General features: G+C 47.4%; 1 protein-coding gene across 2 annotated transcripts in view; it reads left to right on the forward strand.

The window, feature by feature from the left end:
• The first annotated feature begins 2241 nt into the window (after nt 1-2241).
• Nucleotides 2242-19776, forward strand: part of PRRX1 (paired related homeobox 1) — a 70908-nt gene continuing 53373 nt past the window's right edge. For both annotated transcript variants that reach the window (XM_046681998.1, XM_046681999.1), the window contains exon 1: nt 2242-3526. In XM_046681998.1, coding sequence (XP_046537954.1) covers nt 3286-3526 — 241 coding nt within the window. In that variant the 5' untranslated portion in view covers nt 2242-3285. The remainder of the gene's footprint in view (nt 3527-19776) is intronic.

Below are 19776 nucleotides of genomic sequence, written 5' to 3' on the forward strand. Positions count from 1 at the left end.
CCGGATCCCTCTGAAGAACGCGGCGGAATATAAGCGGAGATGTCCGACTATGTGTCCAACTGCCCATCTCTGACTGGTCTTCCCTGTCGCGCCCTCTCGGTCACCAACCAGACTGACGGGACACTCGGGACAAGGCAACTTCCTCAGAAGGGCGATCTCCCCCCAGCCATCGGAGATCGCTCAGTCTCCAGGGGAAGCCGCGTGTCCCGGGGTGTCAGAATCCCCTGGCCCCTTAGCCAGACCTTTGTCAAAAAGGGCAGCCGGCCGGTGTGATGGGCGAAAAGGAATGTTAAAATACGACTGTGTGAATGAGGGTGGAGGAGGAGCGGGAGGCTCCGGCCTGCTCCAGTTGTGCGGAGATTCGAGGAGGCTGACCCGGCTGCGGGACTAACCCAGCAGGGCCTCGCGCGGCGTAGAGGGAAGCGAGAAACGGCCTCTCGGCCCTTTCCCCTAAGCTCATCCAGCAGGACGCCTGATGAAACCTCTCTGCGCGTTTAAGCCGCGTCCATTCGAGCCGGTGGCACTGACACGTGTGGCGCTCGGTCTAGGCTCGAGGAGATAGACAGCGGGGTTGGTAATCCCCGCGGAAGGCACCCCCACCGACGTTCCCACTCAGTCCAGGCCCACCCGAGGCCCATCCGCCTCCCACCAGCATCTCCCTCGCCCCGCCGAGCCGCTCGCCCTGGCCCAGACGCGGACAGATGTTTACTGCTTAGAGCCCCGACCGCTGGGGAGACGGAGCGACGGGCGCGGCGCACCGCGCGGCGCTGGCGGGGCTCGGGGCTCCCGGTCGGGGGTGCGAGCGGGCCGGGGGGAGGGCGAGGGGATGGAAAGAGGAGGGAGGAGTGGGTGGACTAATGATGAAAAAGTCTCCTCCATCTCGGCTCCTTAATTAAATGCATGGAAAGAACCGAGGCGAGCACATCTGGTTTCAATCTGCAGCCCTTTGATGGCATCAAATGTTCTTTCCCCAGATCAGGGCTGGAAGTTCTGGGCTAACTATGGCCGTTTGGAGCCCAGAAACCATTTACACACACTCGGACCCTTCTTTCTCTCCAGTCCAGCCTCTCGGCTATCGGAGGAAAAAAAGAAAGAAATCTAGTAATCAAGGGAGTGAGGGAGTATGTATATGTATGTTTATGTGTGTGTGTCTAAAGAACATAAAACGCCACAAATAAGCACTTAATAATTTACTTACTCGTCATATAGTAACTCATTTCTAATGAGACTATTAAAGCTGTTACCAAATTCCAAGAGGTCATGAAAAAATCGCTCAGCACCTCTCTGTCCTCTGTCAGGCTACGGCTCAGCAGACGGACGACCGAGCATTATCCGTGGACTTTGATGGGGGTTCCTCCCCTCCCCCACTCCCAGGGCCCCCGGGCTGGACGCTGAACCTCGCAGGAGCCTGGCCGGCCGCTGACTCTAGGAGTGCCCCTGCCTCCTCCGCATCTGGGCAGCGCGACCCTCCCGGCTTAGCATCGTCGCCTGGGGAAGCGACCTTGGCCGCACCAAAGAGGTTACGAAATTGGCCAGGGTGGGGGAGGGGGAAGCAATTGTGACTTACTCCGAGTCCTTTCTTCCAGCTAAATAAATACGTAAATTTCCTACTGCCCTGACCGGGGGCTTCTTAGCAGCGCGGAGAGACTCGAATCGATTCGGCACCTTCTAGGTCTCCCCCAACTCGACTTTAGTCGGCAGAAGAAGCGTGGGGGAGCCTCCCATGATTATCGCGCCTGTTATTTTATTACATTATTTAATAGGCTGTCTCTACAGAGCCAAACGTAGCCTTAATATGCTTGCTCTCTCCCTCGTTCTCTCCCAGACTCTCCTCCACCCCCACCCCAAAAAACTGTTAGAACAGCAGGAAACGTTAAGAAAAAAAAATGGCAGAGGGAGAAGAAAATTTGATTGAGATAGTGGTGGATTTTTTCCAAAAAGTTTCCCCGCAGCTGTTATCAAAACATGCAAATGAGATTTTCCAACAGGATCTTAAACAAATCTGGAGGAGTTAATGCCTAAGCAAAATAATCAGCCCGTTTGAAGTGACTGTGGGTTTCACTTCGTCTTTTCTCCCGGTGATACTATTGCAGGGGAATGATAATTAGACCTTTACTTAAAAAATCCAGAGGGGCTCTCTCGCTTTCTCTTCCCTCCCTTTTCTCTCCCTCCTCCCTCTCTCCCTCTCTCGCTCCCTCCCTCTCTCTTTCCCTCTTGCTCAGATGTTGGCAAAGGGGGTTTTCTTAATCAGACTGTTTTTTGGTCCGAGGGAAAGGAGGAAGAAGGAGATTGTGATGGAGAAAGAGGGTCTGTAAAACGTCAGGCACCGCACAAAGGCTTTGCCACGTAATTACAGGCTCCTATTAAGTCGAGATCTGCCCTCCCAGGGGTCTCCAATTTTCTTGTATTCCCTACAAAGCCTCCTCTGCATGCCAGTTTGTGCCTTTTGAAGTGCCAGAGAGCTTCTTGATCCAACTGAGAAGGAAAAAGGAGCTCAGCAAGAAGAGGGGGAGAGAGAGAAGGGAAAGGGGGCAAACCCACCACCACCCTCCGTCGGACTCTTGAAGACCTTTTTTTTTTTTCTTTTTTCCCCTCCTTACGAAAAGTAAAGTGAGAATCCTGCTCTCCAGTACATCTGCAAGACATCACCCTCTCCTCCTGAAACTTTAGTCACTCCTGAGAATCCACAGGAGTGCAGAGAGGGGGAATACGTTTTCTTGAAGATGTTTTAAAGCTGGAACAAGCCTCTTCTGTTGGTGCTTGAACTCTTGCCTGGGAATAACTTTTTTAACCTTAAAAAAAAAACCCCACTTTGATTCTTCTCTCCCACCCCTTCTTCTCTCTTCTTCTGTTTGCCTAACTCCCCCGCCCTGCTGGCCTCCCCTTTCCTCTCTCCCCCTTATTATTTTTAGTGTGTGCGTGTGGACGCTTTTGGAGAGCTCCAAGGAATTTTTTTCTCCTGACTTGAACATAGGGTGACTTTTTAATTTTACTTTTTGGTGTGGATTATCTCTTTGGACCGCGCCGGACTTGGCCTCAGGAAAGCAACCGAGGCTATCGAAGGCTGCTGGTGCAGAACGCCCTGCTCTGCAGAAGGGGGTCCCCCGCCCTCTTTTCACTTTTTTTTGTCCTTCCCCTCCTTCTCTCTCTCCCTCTCTCTCTCTCTCTCTCTCTCCACTCCCCCCTCTCTCTTCCCCACTCGGCTCCTCTCCCCCCTCGCGCCCACAGCGTTTGGTGTTGATTCGAGCGGGAAGAGGGGGGTGGGTGGGATCGGAGGGGGAGACCATGACCTCCAGCTACGGGCACGTTCTGGAGCGGCAACCGGCGCTGGGCGGCCGCTTGGACAGCCCGGGCAACCTCGACACCCTGCAGGCGAAAAAGAACTTCTCCGTCAGTCACCTGCTAGACCTGGAGGAAGCCGGGGACATGGTGGCGGCGCAGGCGGACGAGAGCGTGGGTGAGGCGGGCCGGAGCCTACTGGAGTCGCCGGGACTCACCAGCGGCAGCGACACCCCGCAGCAGGACAGTGAGTGAGGGGCGCATGCCCACGGGTGTGTGTGTCCCGGACAGGGGGCTGGGGTCCGGGCTGGGCGGCTGGAGCCAGCCCGGAGCCAGGGGGGGGGAAGTCGGGGGACAAGGAGAGGTGGTGGCAGTGGCCTGAGGAAGGGCCGGTCACAGACGGAAAAAAGATGAGAAAAGGAGAGCTCCGCCGAGGGAGTAGCCAGGGCCGACGCGGGAGGGAGGCTCCGAGGCCCTGCGCTCGGGGTCAGGGACGCTGGCTGGCGCCGCGGCCTCTCGCTGAAGCCGACTGGGCTGCCTCTCGGTCCGGGGCGAGCACGGCGGCCAGATCTTCCCGCCTGCGGGGCGACAGGGCTGGGTGGGGAAAGGGTCCCAGAGGGGCGCAAACTGGGGGAGCTCGCCCCGTTTGGGAAGGCAGCGGGTTAAGATGAGGAGTCGGGTCGGGAGGGCTACTCCCCTGGCATGTGCGGGTTCGCGGGCAGGCAGACAGAGGCGGCGGAGGGCAGCGAGCACAGGAGCGAGACCGCGCTGCCCCGGTGGCGCACAGCGCGGGCTCCGAAAGCCGCGCCGGGCGCGGGGGAGCGGCCGCGCTGCAGCGCGCGGCCCGAGCAGGAGCTGCTCTCTGTCCTCCGCTGTTGCCTCCACCTGCAAACGGGTTGGAGACCCCTGGCAGAGGCCTGAATGACTGGGGAAGATGCAGGCGAAGCGAAGGGAGTGTTCTTTAGAGATGAAATCCGAGCTCCTGCCCCGCAAGGTCCTGCACGAGAGAGATGCACTGGGGAAGCGCGGGCTCCAATGCCGGTGCCATATTCGAGGAGCTCTCCCTATTGGCCCCAAGACCTCCAGAAAAGTCCACGCACAGTCCCCCTGCGCACCCTCCCCTACTGATATCTTGCCCACGTGGAAATCTCGCCTCCCGTTATTAGCCAGGCCTTAAATGTGACTCCAAGTGTATCCATTTGTCCCGGACTCTATAACAGACCTGTCACCTGGCTTATCCCAGTTGACATGGGACCGGATATTTCCTCCTCCAAAGTTGCAAGAGTCTGAACTCGGCTGGAAGTTCTAAAATGAGGCTGATCCCTTTCCACACTACTATTTGCCTACTGCTATTTTGTCTCCAGATTTGGACCCTGTGGAACTCGGGGGCCCGCAGGCATTCTATCATTTTCAAAAAACATTGCCAATCTTAGGCTTTCAGAAAATAGATAGACAAAGCAAATGGGACCCAGAAACAACTGGAAGCAAAGCCTGGGCAAAGTGGTGGGAACCTGGGGGCCAGGCTAATGTAGGCCCCAGGGAGAACCCCTTTGTCCCACAGGCCTCCTGCCCTGGCCCTGCTTCCGTGGTCCAGGCCTAGGCTTTCCTCAGTGGTTTTTACCCAAAAGCCAACCAGGGCCCATCCACCCTACTACTTGCAAAGGCAGAGGGCACGAGGAGGAGTCTGGCCTGGCTTGTCACTAGGGAAAAAGGGCCAACTCTGAAGAATGAAGACCCGGTGTCCTCGAGTCCTGGATAATGGCTAGGCACCGAGGCACAGGCATCTTTCAGGATATTGGTGCTTGACGGGGCTACTCGTGCTGCAAGCACAGTGTGAGTTAATTGCTTGCATAGACATTTTTAGCTCCAAGAAAATGCACTGCAACATAATATGATTACTTTAAAAAGTTTTACTAGGGAAAATTTAAACATACAAAGAGTAGGGAGAATAGTATTCCGAATTTCCGTGTGCCTATCACCCAGCTTCACTAATTCTGCACGTTCTTTCCGCTGTTCTTGTTTCGCCGTGGTTAATTATTAATCACAACTTGTATCACTGTTCGAGAACCAGAGGCTGGATCCACTATAGAAAATAGGGTCGTGAGGAAACTGCTTCCTAGAAGATCAGGGTGGGGCGGGAGAGGCCAGCCAGTGTTGCTTTGCCCCAGAGCAAGCGGAGTGATTCGAAAAGCAGGCCCAAGGCCAGTGGCCACGGCAAGCCCGGGGCCCATGCTGGCAGCGGTGGCTGCCAGATGCTACAGGGCTGGAGGGATGCTGGCCGTTGCTGTCGTTTGTCTCTGAGTGGGTGCCGCGAGAAGGAAGCTCGGGTTAGTGGTGACCTTCTAGTGGGTACCAAGCGAGGCTGGTTTGGGAAGCACCCCCGAGCTGAGGCAGAGTCTGCACGCGGTGGTGAGGAGGCTGCCCAGGGATGGTTCCTCCGAGACCCAGGCCTGGCGCAACAAGGCTGCGCTACACACGTGGCATCCACCAGGGCGCACAAGGACACACGTAAGGCAGCCGGGGGAGTTAGGGACTGTGTGTCCAGAAGGAAGGGGATGAGACCTCTGGGAACCTGCCCGCTTGATACTTGAGCACATCTTGGAGTTTCAAGGAGTAGTGAGGCCTAGCGGGAAGTGGACCCTCAAGGAAATTGAGGTTCGGAGGCCAGCCAGGGAGAGGATGCTTGAGGAAGCATGGTGGACAGACAATTCTGGAAGGAGGTTGCAGAATGCAGAGCAAGGTGATAGGGAAGAAGACACCTGGGGCTGGGAAAGTAGCTGAGAAAACACACACACACACCACACACGACAGTCCTTGCTTTCCAGAGATGACTGGGGGCTATTCTTCTAACAAATAGTTGTTGCTTTTAGAAGCAGTGTTTCCTCAACCTCCTCCTGGATCTCTGGGGTGAGAATAGGAGGGTCTGGTAAATTAGGTGCTAGCAAGTGCCCAGGAGGACCCTCGTGCTTAGTTCTTGGGCCCCCACCAGGAGTTGCCTAGGAAGCTGTTGTGGACTACTTGGAAGTGGAACCTCTGGGGCTGCCTAGGCCCCCAGTCTGCTGTGGACAGTGAGGCTGAGACCATGAATCAGGGAAGAGAGCAGTCTCCAGGCGGAGGGCTGGAGCTAAGCTCAGAGCCACCAGGGGACAGGGGATCACAGCAAAAGTCAGGCGCCCCTTGCAGCCTGCTGGGACTCTACTCCAGAGTGGGAGACTATAATCTCCTTCAGAGAGATGGGAAACATTTACAAGACATCTTTTATTCGTCCAGCTATACAGAAACAGATCCTTCCTAAATTTTCTTTTTGGCTGAAATTAGTAAAACAGACTCCATTTACACCTGCAATATTAGATCGTTAATACTGCACATTTTCGAAGTGCAGCCTGGACCAACCTTAGCTAAGTACCATCCGAAGTGAGGGCTTCCCGCTGATCCTGCCGGCCAGTCTGCAATTCTGTTTCCCTTTTGGTTGATATTCACTCCACTTTCCTCTCTGTAGAATGACTTCTTTCCCCTTTTACTGATTCTCCCAGCCCAGTAAAAATTTTCAACCTTCTGGGTTCAAATATCTTGTGTCTAAAGAAAGGTTATTTTTTTTTTAAACACTGTTATGAATCTAGTGGCTAATGGGGGAGTGTGGAGTGAAGGGAGGCAGTGGTAGAGCAGTGGTAGTCAGGGAGAGGAAAAAGGAACAGGTCATAAAAATAGCCAGACCCGGTGCATCCCGCTGTCACTTCTTAATCTGAACTTCTGCAAACTCTCAAAAAAAAAAAAAAAAGCGCTTGCCTTCCGCGTTCCCAAACTCTAAATTAGTGAAACCAGATTGTCCTAATAAGACCTTTTGTTAGAAACACATGTAGTCATAAAAAGGTAGACGGAAAGTCAATTAGATACGCGCGCACACGCACACACTCACAAACCGGTGCTAAGTGTGCACTGGGTGCAGCTGGGCCCTGGGCCGCGGCGGGATGCAAATACAGAACAGTGGCGCGGGAAATCGATTTGTCACAAAGGGAGAGGTGTAAACGCGGCGCGAAGGACTCGCCCGCCCGCCCAATCTGCCCGCCACGCTCCCCGGCGCCCGGCTCCAACTCCTCAGTGCCAGAAAAACGCCCAGGGGAGCGGGAACACACTCGAGGGCGCTCCCCAGTTGGAATTCGCATCAGAAAATCAATTCCTCTGGAGTCTCTGCGTTTTCATCAACTATGGCGCCAGAAATTTTCTTATGAGGCACCACCCTGGGGCCCTGGAACCGGTGTTGGCACTCTGAATCTGGGCCTCAATTATCTCTATTCAAGGGGAAGCCAACGAAACATATCGTTTTAAGGGTAGCCTGAAAAATTGTTCTCTTTAGAGGAGGCAGTGAAATCCAGGATCAAGGGAGGTCACTGAGTCCCCGAAGTCGAATGTCAAGTCCAGAGAAGAGGTGGTGAATCCTTTTTATCTTTCATGCGGGGGCAGGGGACAGGATAGACTCCTTGTCTTAATATTTTGGAGAAATTGACAGTCTAGTGACACACTTGCTCTGGAGCGTAGGGCTGCTTGGATTTTGAAGGGTCGGGGAGCTGGGCCTGTAAAGTCCGAGGCCCCCGACCGCCAACACTCCCTGGGGCTCCAGATCCCCCAATTCTAGGAGACACTAAGCCACTGCTTCCACCGTTCATTTCACCGATGAAGCCCTTTCCAAGACTCCGGAGCGCCTTTCCTGCGCCTTTCCTGCACCTTAGGCGTCGCGCAGCCCTGCATTTTGGCCCGGCGACCTTAACCTTTCCCCCCCGCCCCCCCGGCACGCTCAGGTCAGACTGTAGGGGCGTCAAGCGGGCAGCGGGGGGTCACATGGATCCCTGCGTCTTCCCAGGGGGGTTATTTTAGATTTTACAACACGAGGGAATAAATCATCTCTAAAACAACAAGATGTCACCCTGCCTCCCGTCCCCTGCGAAAAAACCCCTTCAGAACCAAGAATACCTTCCTACGCCAGTGGCCAGTGGCTCAGATCCGCTCAGATCCAAGTTTTGAACGTCTCTCCGGGCCAGCACCCACCTCCGGGACCCTTTTTCACTTTTAAATGGCATCTGTAGATTTTCATCTACGAGGATCCCTAGGCCAGTTTGATTTTTATTTTCAAAGATGTGTTTCTTTTACAATTCCTCTCCTATACCCTGTTTACCCGCTCGCTACTTTAGCAAGGCAAACCACCAAAGTAGACCTCTAGTTCTGGAAAAGTGTCCTTCGCGGGGGCGCCAGGGCCAGGGGTACACAGAGGTTGCAAATCTGTGCGCGCGCAGCGACCCCCGCGTGCCTCCTGCTTCTGGCGGTGCTGGCTTTCAACGGGTCTGAGAATATGTATTTATTTTTTACCCTTCGGGAAAGATAGAGTCAGAAGCCATAGGAGGTACAACTTTTAGAAATCGGAGGAATGTATTTTTAGAGAAGGAGATAAGGCTTGCGTTTTGCTTATATTTTTTTTGCAAGGGGTGAAAGAGTTTTTAGGGGAAGAATCCCCCCCGAAGAAAAAGCAAAACGTGAGAGCTCAGCATCCTCCATCCAAGCCATTCGTAAATTCAGCCAACAGGATCCTCCGAGTATTCCTCTGAGCTAGAGATTAGACATTTACAGGAAATATTTGGACAAGGGGCCAACTCCCCGTGGCCACTCCGTGTGCAAACATTTACAGAACTACCTGGGAGCGCAGCCGTTGTAATCCGATTGGGCGCTCTTTGAATTTGACGCACGGCTGAGGATCACTCCCCTCGTTCTGCGGCCCCTTAACCCCCTTTGCAACAATACAAAGAGGATGCATATGTCAACAGCATTATTATTTATCCACAGGAATTTGGATTCTTGTAAAATCAAACAGCTTGGTGAGCAGGCTAACAACACTCAATTAAAAACTAACCATCTCAAGCAGTAATGATAATATCAACAAACTGCCACAACCTCCTTTTCTCTAAATGCTGTTTCTTATTAAATCAGTAAATGCGGAGATAACGTTGCCGAGACATCTGAGGAACGACAGTCGTCAGTTTTGTTTTCCACGTGTGGAAGCTCTTGAATAAGAAGTTTCCACAGAGGTCTGAATATCAGCAGATTCTGGGCGTCGTCATTTGTCTAATTTAGCGAGGCAGTCTCAAGGAAGTAGTCGTAGGATAATTACGGGCTATCGATTTTAGGTTTAAGACTAAACAACAAAAACAACAACCACCGCACTACATTTCACTTGTCCTGAAACCACTTTTCTTGATGAGAAAATATCTGGAAAGCCGATTACAGGGGCGATAACCACTTCAGGGGACGGGAGGGGAACAAAGACACAAATGGTGGATGGTTAAGGAAATTTTACGAAAGAAAACATGTCAGAACATATCAATCACATACTCAAAATGACTTCTTGGAAGAGTCTGAGGGCTATCGGAATCGTAAGGATTCTGCTGTTCCCGCAGTTCGCAGTTCTCAAATATAGGAATAATGATCTGTGTTACGACCAGAACGCAGTCTTTGGGTACTCGACGTCCCAGGCCCTTCGCTGCACCATGTAATGAGAGAGCATTAATTCCCAAGAACTTTGGGGCTTATTTTTACCATTATTGATTTCCCCAGACTCAGCTCCAAACGAGGAATAAATTTAAAAAGTGTGTAGTAATTTGAATCCCCAAGATCCTATGAGAAAGGACAAGGACAGGTCCTCTGTTTCCTGTTTTGTCTGCTTTCCTGGAGTTATTTACAAGCGATTGGAAATTTTCTTAATGGACGGCGCGGAGAGACTATATCGAAACCCCCATGCCGGATGGAGATCGAACCCAGCGGTAGCAGCAGGATCTCTTTGAGTCTCACCTTTTTGGGGGGATGGAGGAGGAGGGGAAAGGAGTGAATAGGGCCAGAGAGAATTAAATCAGTAATTCAGTGAAGAATTTGAACTTTTAAAACAGAGCCCACAGTATCTCAGATTTTAATGTTCTCCATCTGGGCCAAGACAAAGATGCAAAAACCCCCACCCCACCTCCGCCCTGTCCTCCATGTGCCAAGGGCGCTGGGGCGCGGCTGTTGCGGGGTGGAACGTGCCCGCGAGCCTCGCCAGACGCGCCTCTCTTTGAGTTCTCTCTCCGAAAGGGGGCGCTTTCCTCCCAGGCCCGCGCTGGGACCTATCCTGCCTTCAAAACCCTTGGATTGAGGCAGGAGGAGACATGCGGGAAGACCCCCTTACACAAGTAGCAAAAGAAAGGAAGTATCAATAGCGTGAAGACGCTCCAGGGACTGCGTAAATACATGCTACACATGCGTTTTAACGGAAACAGAGACAACCGGTAGGCGTTGTATCTCCCTATTTGGAAAGGGGGTGGTCAGGATTCCAGGGATAGCAGGAAGGAGCGGGAGAGGAGTGGCGCTAGATGACCCTGGGTCGGTGGGTGCGAGGGCTCATGCGTGGGTTCCATGGGAAAGGAGAGGGTTTGTCCCTGTGGAGGTGAATGAGACATTTCTGCTTATGAACCTTAGGTATTTAAAGGGCAGATTTGAGAGAGGGAGAGCTGGTAGTATTAGTGAGATGCTGCAAAACTGCCACTGAAATCGTCATAGTAGGTGAAGTCTTCAGATAGGGCAGAACACTGGCCACTTTGGAGTTAGGCCCTGGGGTTAGGGTAACCCTCTTTCGCACAAAAGGACAAGCATAGCTGGCCCGAGTCTTGTGTGTGCCTGCAATTAGGGCACCCACAGCCGTTTCCAGTACTCAGATCTGACTCCTGGCCTCCACTGATCCTCTTTTTAGGCAAGAGTTTCAAGGGACTTACAGGACATGTGAGGATAAATTGGTAACCCTCCTTTGTAAATCTTGGGATTTTCTGCTTCTCTCTTTACCACACCCTAACATTGGAGATCAACAAGACAAGGCAACGCTGGGAGCAACAAATGGCAGGATGAATACTTTGTCTTAGCATAGGTGGTGGTTAATGCATACCTTCCAAGATCATCCCAGCTTGGGTGTTCACTAGAAACAGAGGCACGAGGCCAGAACTGTAAGGGAAATTGCTTTCCCACAATCGTTCATCTGAGAATAAGAACATTCACGCTGTTTGCTTAATTTCTCATCATGAGTCATGTCATTATATTTTAAAGGACCTCACAGTGCTGGAAGGTGGTATAGTTATAAGCAAGCATAAAAACAGATGGGTGCTCTCTCGATACATTAAATATGTATAGGGAGGCCAAGTCTTTTCAAAGAGGATTCAGATATACAACTTAAAGGCCAACAGGCCCAACTCAATCGAAATTTGAGCCAGGAAATGCTAGGTTCAATCAGCTTGACTATGGGCAAAGGGCAAGGCCTAGCGGGCACTTCAGATATATACAGAGAACCACGTTTTCTCGTTTCCACTGTATTTGTCCACACAAATTCATGCTAGTCTGTGGAGGGCTTGGGACAATTGGCTTGGGCCCGGCGGGTGGTAGGGGGGTCAGTATCACAGCCTCCTGACCTTGTCCACCGTCCTTTTCTTCTTTGCATTCCCTGTGCCCCGACTGGCTGTCCAAGATCTGTGTGCTGCAGAGAAAACCGGTGCCTGCAGGGCACAGAAGCCCCCTAAGTACTGTTTTCTAGAATCTTCAGAGAAAGAAAGGGCTGTTGAGCCCAGCGACATGTAATGTGCCAGCTATTTTTGTATATTTTTCCTCTCTGATAATTCACGTTACAGTTGCCCAGTTAGAAACTTCTCGGGAATAGAGGGTTGGGGAACTGGTTACTGTTCTGTTTCTTTCTCAGGTAACTCATAAATATATGAAGTTGAAAGTTCCAATGGAAATAGATATTGAATCTAAACCTTTAGCCCTGGGCATTGACATATATCAGCATTAATCCAGATGGGGAGGTGACATAAAATAATTATGTACATTGTGACTTTTCTTTCCATTTTCTACCAGTGCTACTTCCCCAGATAGTGGTCTGGATTACATTCGTCGTATACCACTGGACCAGCTGCCAAACTGTTGCCTGTGCTCAGTAAATGCTTATTAAGTGATAGAATGAGCTCCCCATTTTAGTGGATCCCCTTTCCAATCGAAGGACTAGGGCCTCTTCTCTCCCCTTCACACTTTGTACCCTTTGCTTGGAGATCTCCTCCAGGCCACCATTTCTGTAAACATCCATATACTAATGACTCCCAGGTTATAGTTTCAAGGGCCTCCTGGAGCTCCAGTTCTATATATATGCAGCTACCTATTCGATGTTTCCATTTGAACATCACAGAAGTGCTTCAACCTCAAAAACCACAAAACGTGGCACTAATGAGCTCCCTTTCCCCAACCTGATCCTCTTATAGCTTTCCCTATTTTCCTGCATCACAACACATGGGCACAAAACTCAGAAATTTTAGACTCATCCTTGACTCCTTCTTTTATGCCTCTGTCCAATCTATCTCCAAATCCTAACAAGATTACCTTCTGAAGTCACTGGAATCCGTCTTCTTTGTGGATCTCCGTGAGAGCTCAGCCGCACTGCTGTACCAGCCTGCTAACTATTCGGGTCTCCCTGCATCCTTGCTTGTCCTCCTCTCTGTGTAGGTAATGGACAGAGTGGATATCACAGAGCCTCAAAGAATATTTACTGAATGAATAGATGATGAATGCTAGCGCGTCCTTTGCAGGCACATTCGTAAGAATCATGGCTCTCCCCTTCTTTAGAACTCACAAATGCTTTTCGTTCTTTTCTACGTCAAGACACAACTATTTGTCTCATTTTTTAAAATTGCTCTTTATAGTCTATATTTCCATCCCTGCCCTAGCAACTTCCCTGTTCACACACACGTGCAGGTCCGACTGTTTCCCTCCTTTTCCCTAGGATGCAAGTTAGGCTAGGCCATTCCCCCTGTGCACTAGTCTCCTTTCTGCTTCTCTGACTTCTGGCCTGAAATGGCCTTGCCCCGTGTCCCTTTTTTGCAAAGTCACCCATGCTACCTTTCAAGGTTCTACTCCCAACACACCTCCTTGTGACATCTCCCTTGACTGCTTCATTTCAGACGAAGCAAATGCCTGTCTCCATGCTTGCTCTAAAAATAATCAATGCGTCTACAAATATTACTTCACTATGTTTCATGATTATTCGTTTACCCTGAGAATTTTCTTAAGGTTAGAGACTTTTTGGGGCTGAGGGAGGAAGCATATTCCACCGTATATATAGCAAAGCTGCAGTAAGCAAATACGTAGATAACTTTTTGGTATAGTCTGGTTCTGCTGTTTTTGCATTCTCTTAGCCACAAGTAATTTTTTAAATATGAAAGTAATATCAAAGTGCAATACCTGCTCATTTTAGAAAATATATTATTTTACCTTAAAAAAGTTTAAGTGGGAAAGTAAAGTCACCTATATGTCACTACCCTGAGGTAGACACAGTTAATAGTTTGGTGTTAAAATATTTCCTTTCTATTTTTAATACAATTTTTGTATTAATATTCTTGATTACTGATTTTTCTTTAATCAATGGAGGACTCTTTAATCCCATTTTCAAAGATTGTGTTTCCCCCAAATTGAGAAACACGCATTTAACCCACTCACTTTCATCACAAAAGTTAAGCCAACAAACACACCAACAATAAACCAAAGCTCCCCAAAGATTGCGACGTCACAGTTATTTCCCAGCCTTCTCGAGTTCCAGTGGGTACGTTTCCAGCAGTAAAGACCTTCTGAGGAAACAGTTTCTTTTTCTTTTCTGCTTTTTCTGTTCTAGCCGGGAACCTTCTTTAGACATGAGCACATGTCTCCTTTTGAAATTGGAAAAGCCTGCCTAATACCTGAAGGACATTCCGAGACCACAGTTGGAGAGCTACCGCTCAGAACATTCGCTTTTGCATAGTTTAGTGAGGAAGAGCTTCACAAAACAAATGATGGAGAAAATATCTTAAGAGACTGAACATTTTCTATTATTGTAGATCCCTGGATCTTGAATTTTCTTTTATTAAATGTTTTAAGACTCATGCATGCTTTTGTAGAGAAAGGAAGAGGAAGATGACGTTTATTTCTCTGCACTTTGTAGAACGATGATCAGAAACGATAGTGACCTGTTCCAGGACACAGGAATGTGTTTTGACAGAGGAAGAAACACTTATAAAAATCAAAGGTAGTGCATTTATCTAGATATGAGGGTCTACAGGACCCCAGCCCTTATTTAAAGTGATAATTACAGCGAAAATATAAATTGTTATTATGAAGTCTATTTAAAAGTCGTTCACAGGCACGTTGACACTAAAACACTTGCCTGACGGATGCAAATATTTTCTTTAGGGAAAGTATTAACAAGTGATATAAAATCATGTAGAACAAAATTTTTAAAATATGAATTAGATACATCTTAATAATTAATCTTTCTCTTTCTCATCAGAAAGGGGGAACAGAGAGAGTAATCATCATTGTTGAGGATTAAGAACCACACTTGCCCAATAAAAGTTTCTGCAGTTCCCACATTGCCTATTTCTAAGGGAGGAAAGAAGGAGAACCACCCAGAGAGCTTTTGCCTGTAACCAGATGTGCTGTTCAGCAGCTCTAATCCTCAAGTTCGAGGGAAGACCACAGGATGAATCCTCAACACATTTAAGAAATAAAACGTAATTTAGTTCATTAATCACAAAACTGAAATCTGCAGTTTTGCTGCACATATTTCAAAGGTTGAATCCCTTCTGACAAGAGAGACAGAAAATAGCACCATCGCACGTTTGACTGTCGTGAGTCTGTGCTTAGCTGCCCCCAGGGAAGAAGAGATTTTCCGGGTGTGAGCATTCTTACTCTGAATATATGGAGTGCCATTTAAATTTATATCTTCTGTTTTTTCTTCACCCCAGCATTCTCCTTTCTCAGGGTGCTGAGAATATCTGTTGTCTACACTGTTTTGGATTTTTTGGTTTGGAGATTCAGGGCTACTACCTTCAACAGGCAGGAAATTCCAGCTGTGTTTGGGTAGGCCTCAAGGGGCAGTCTTTTGAACTGAATTAATATACTCAGACTGTATATTAGTGTATTTAATTCTTTTCCCCGATAACTTGTATAAGTTGATGACTGATGTTGTCTTAAAGGATGAATAACATAAATAATATGAACGGTAAAGTCAGAAAAAATATGAAAAAGCTTCACACACTCTAAGAAGATATATCAATGCTATTCTGTTTTATAAAGCCAATTCTAAGAAGCCAGGAGGGAAAGCATAATGATTTTCACTTACAGATAAGAAAACTGGCTTGAGGAATTTTAGTGAGCTAATGTTAAGTGACTTGAAACTTTCTCTAATGATCCCATTTTAATTTTTTTTCATTGTATCCCACCATCTCTGATGTCAACCAAATTCTTTCAGATGCGTTATTGTCTAGCGGAACAATACTGGGTTAGGATGAGAGAGACAGCGCACACTGCTACGCTGCAGAAATTATTTTTAATTCCTCTGGCCTATAGTCTTCATTACAAAGTGCTGTGCCTGTCTTCCTCATGGCAATGTAGCAAGCCAAAAAGATAGCGCATTTATGAAAGTATTTGACAAATAAAAGGATACATTTGTGTACATTATTGTACCATAAGGAATCAATGGAGACTTTTCTAAATTAAGTTCTCAAGTAAAGATCAAAAACTAAGAATGTGTTTCAATAAATTTATACTCAGCCCTCAGAAAGTGAGAACCTTTCATTGAGATTTAGGACATTAGGAGTTTCAAAGCATTTCACCTTGTATTCAGAGAATTCTGTGTTTAGATACAGTTCTACACTGTTCTTGCTGGTTGACTTTTGACAAATCTCTGGGTCTCAATTCTATCATGTATTAAAACGGTTCATTAATATTTATCACACAGGTTTGTCGTTTGGAATAGTGGGATAATGTAAACAAAGACCCCAATACCCTACTTCCCTTCCCACGGAAGGCGTGCAAATACATGCTTGCTCTTTTCCTGCTCTCCACTTCCACAACATCTCTGACAAGTATCACTTATTCCAGGCTTGGATATATATTCAATGCAGTTTCCCAATCAAGGTTGGAGGCCATTTCATGTCACTGAAATTAGGAATATCCCCATACTCCAAAAGTCACGCTCCTACAGTATGTCACTTTCTGAGTGAGTAAGGAGGCATCCTTTTTTATTGTTTTTTTTTTTTTTTGCTGAGGAAGATTGGCTCTGAGCCAACATCTGTTGCCTATCTTCCTCTTTTTTCTTGAGGACGATTGTCTCTGAGCTAACATCTATGCCAATCTTTCTCTGTTTTATGTGGGATTCTAGCACAGCATGGCTTGATGAGCAGTGCTAGGTCCACAGCCAGGATCCAGACCTGCAAACCCTGGGCCACCAAAGCATAGCACGAGAACTTAACCACTATGCCACTGGGCTTGCCCCAGGAGACATCCATTTTTGATGTACAGCTGGGAGCTGATGCCTTATGACTTTTAGTCACACACGAAGGCCACACCATAAGTTCCTGGCAGAGACAGGGTCTGGCTCAGAAGTTCCTGACTATGGTCATCTCCTTCAGACCACCTTTCCCCTCTCTAGCATGAAACAGTCACATAAATCAGTTTAACCTTTGAGATAACACCAACTTTTCGTTTTTCCACTTGCTTCATTCATCACCAAGGATTTTTCAGTGACTGGAGGAGACAAATGCCCTCCCCTAATTTAGCCACTGAATTTAATGGAGAAAATATGACATACGTTTAGGACACCAGGTGTCAAGTCTTCTTATTCGAGACCTAACACAACCAGCAAGTTTCCAGGACACCAACTATATTAAATTTTCTCTGTAGTATAGTGTCTCTAACTTAGCCGTGTCTTACCACTCCTCTGAGATTTCTGTGGGGTTTACTTAATTTTTTGTACGTGAATAATACTCACCATGTTAACCGTGATTATACATAAAGTTGCCATTCTTTTGCCAACTTAGATTTCCTAACCAGTTGAGTAAGATAAACATTCCATTCTCAGTTTGATATGCGATCTGCTTTCATATGGATTGCTTTGAAATCTGATAAACCTGGAAGACATACAGACTGCATTTCTACATCATGATGCATCCAGGACCCTTTATTTTTTTGCCAAGTAGTTAACAATTAAATCTCCTTGGCATTCTTTGGTAATAAATCAGCACGGCTAATACTTGTGGTCCATGTAGAGAAAGCGGGTCACCGTGGGTGAGGCTGACAACGGTTTGTTGCATGACTAGTGTGCTAGTGGTTTAGAGAAGCAGTTTGCCATGTGCCTTAGGCAAGAGAGAGACAGATCATCTCCTGAACATGCTCAGTGGGTGTTAGTCAGAGATTAGGAGCACAGCTCTGTCGGGAAGATCAGTTCTGATATATGGAAAAGTGTTCGTGTGTTTGCTAAAAATGCTCTGTGTGCTTTACGATGCTAGAGTCACTAAATAGGAGGTGCAGATAGCTCTGGGTTACAGTTCTCCTTTAGAGAGCATGGAGTTCTTCCTCATCTAGAAAACTTTCCTTTGGTCCTTGTTTTCCTCATTTCTTTCTTCTATGCATGTCTCTCCCATATGAAATTCACTTCTAATGATTTAGAGAAAAGGGATTTCTCTAATGCACTTACAGTCTAATCCTGGATATCTTAAGGTGTGATGCCTGGTTCACCTGCACCAGAATAAACCTCAGTGTCTTAAAATGCAGATTCCAGGGCCCACCCATGCCCAGTGAATCAGAATCTGCAAAAGCGTGTGCATTTAAAATACCCCAGGTGATTTTTATACACGGCAGACTTTGAAAATACTGATGTAGACCACGTTGTCTCCTTGCGATTGGTGTTGAATGATGTATTTTCTTGTGCTTTCCATTGTTACGTAACTCTCCCTAAGTGTTAGTCTTCTCTCTTCAACCAGATGTATAAAGTTTTGAAGACAAGGACAGAGAGGCAGGTGTTTTATACTTTGGAGCACTTATCATGGTGCTTTTCATATTACAGATGACTCAATAAGCAGTTATTGATTAAATGAAGGCATGAGCAAAGAAGTGGGAGATAAAAAAACAACATGCATGCAGTTCTCACCAGGTGCTGGGCACTGTTCTAAGTGCTTCACATATAACAACGAAAAACAATTTGAGACCATTGTTAGAGGATGTAAAAATCCTAAGTGTGACCAATTTTAGGTGATTGTCATCTCAGCTCTTATTCTAGAAGAAAAAACTTGCGGCAAAGAAGGGGCTGTCTATCACACAGATAACAATATTTGCAATTGAACTTTCGTTGTAAGTAAGGCTTCAGATGAAAGTATGCCACATTTAGGAAGATAGAGCTGAGTATTTTGTATCTTCTTTTCTTACAAAGCACTTCCTTTCTTTCTGATGGTTAATAAAGCACAGTTTTTCTAAAATTTATGCAATTTTACCTTCTACGTGGTCTGAGAAAGTCAAATTTTAATTTACTCTGTTTTCAGATGCTGATTGTGGGACGATTGTGTTTGAAATTTCAACATAACTTTTCCAAGATTGCCATGTTTAAAATCAAATTTATTCCATTAGTGGGGTACTGGGCTTGGAACATCCTAAAGTTACATCTCAAATGTGTCCTGTTGAGGTATACTCCAGGGCTTTGTCCTAAATGGGTCTTCCAATGAATATCAGCCTTTGTTTTTTTCTAATGGTGTATATGTGATTCACAGATTTCTGTCCACAGAGTGCATGGGGAGATCGGAATAGCCTTTTAAATGACAGACCATTTAACTAATTAAAAAAGAACTACATCTAGAAAAGCAGGGTAGTGTGATTTTAGAAAGCTCAGAGGAAGAGAACAAGAAAGGAGGGCGCTTGCAGAGATGAGAAGGGACAAAAAACGAGGGGTAAGCTTTCCCAGAGCCATGTCTGCGGCAGAGACCACTGCTGAGTTACAGGACTCTAAGCCCATCTGGGAGCCTTTGGTGACATGAACTTTGCTCTAGTGGTTTATGACATCACTGGAACCCCCTTGGTGGAATTACAACTTCATAATTCACAGTTAGCTGTTGTTTATTTTATATTTAATCATTTGTGGAGCACACTGGCAGCATACCCAGGGGAACTATGTGGTTATGCTCCTGCAAATCTTGTTGTTGCATAATTAAGTACGTCAGAAGTAATTCACCAAGTGTCATAACATGCCGTATTTCAGGCCTTGCAGATGCTGGTCTTGGTTGAGATTGTCCTCAGAGTTGTCCTGGCTGACTCACCTTTTCAATGAGTTTTCCTTTGGGGGAACTGTTACCAAAGATAGCTGGGCTTCCTGGTTTAGATACTCAGTTTTCTGCGTAGCCAGCATAATGCTTCCATAGAAAGATAATCTCCCACGTGGTATTGACTTCTATAATGTAACTATAAAACGTGGTTCTATTTCTGTTAACCCACAAGGATGTAAAAGGTACCAATGAGATAACAAGGTTTCTAGGTTAGCAAAGGGAATTTGGGTTAGTCTCCATATTTCTTTGTGTTTGGCCCTGCGGCTCACAAATGACCCTACTTATCTAGGGTCTTTGGGTCTTTCAATGAAGGAAGGGGGCTAAAGGA

The sequence above is a fragment of the Equus quagga genome, chromosome 13, assembly GCF_021613505.1.
Source record: "Equus quagga isolate Etosha38 chromosome 13, UCLA_HA_Equagga_1.0, whole genome shotgun sequence".
In the NCBI taxonomy this organism is placed as follows: Eukaryota; Metazoa; Chordata; class Mammalia; order Perissodactyla; family Equidae; genus Equus; species Equus quagga.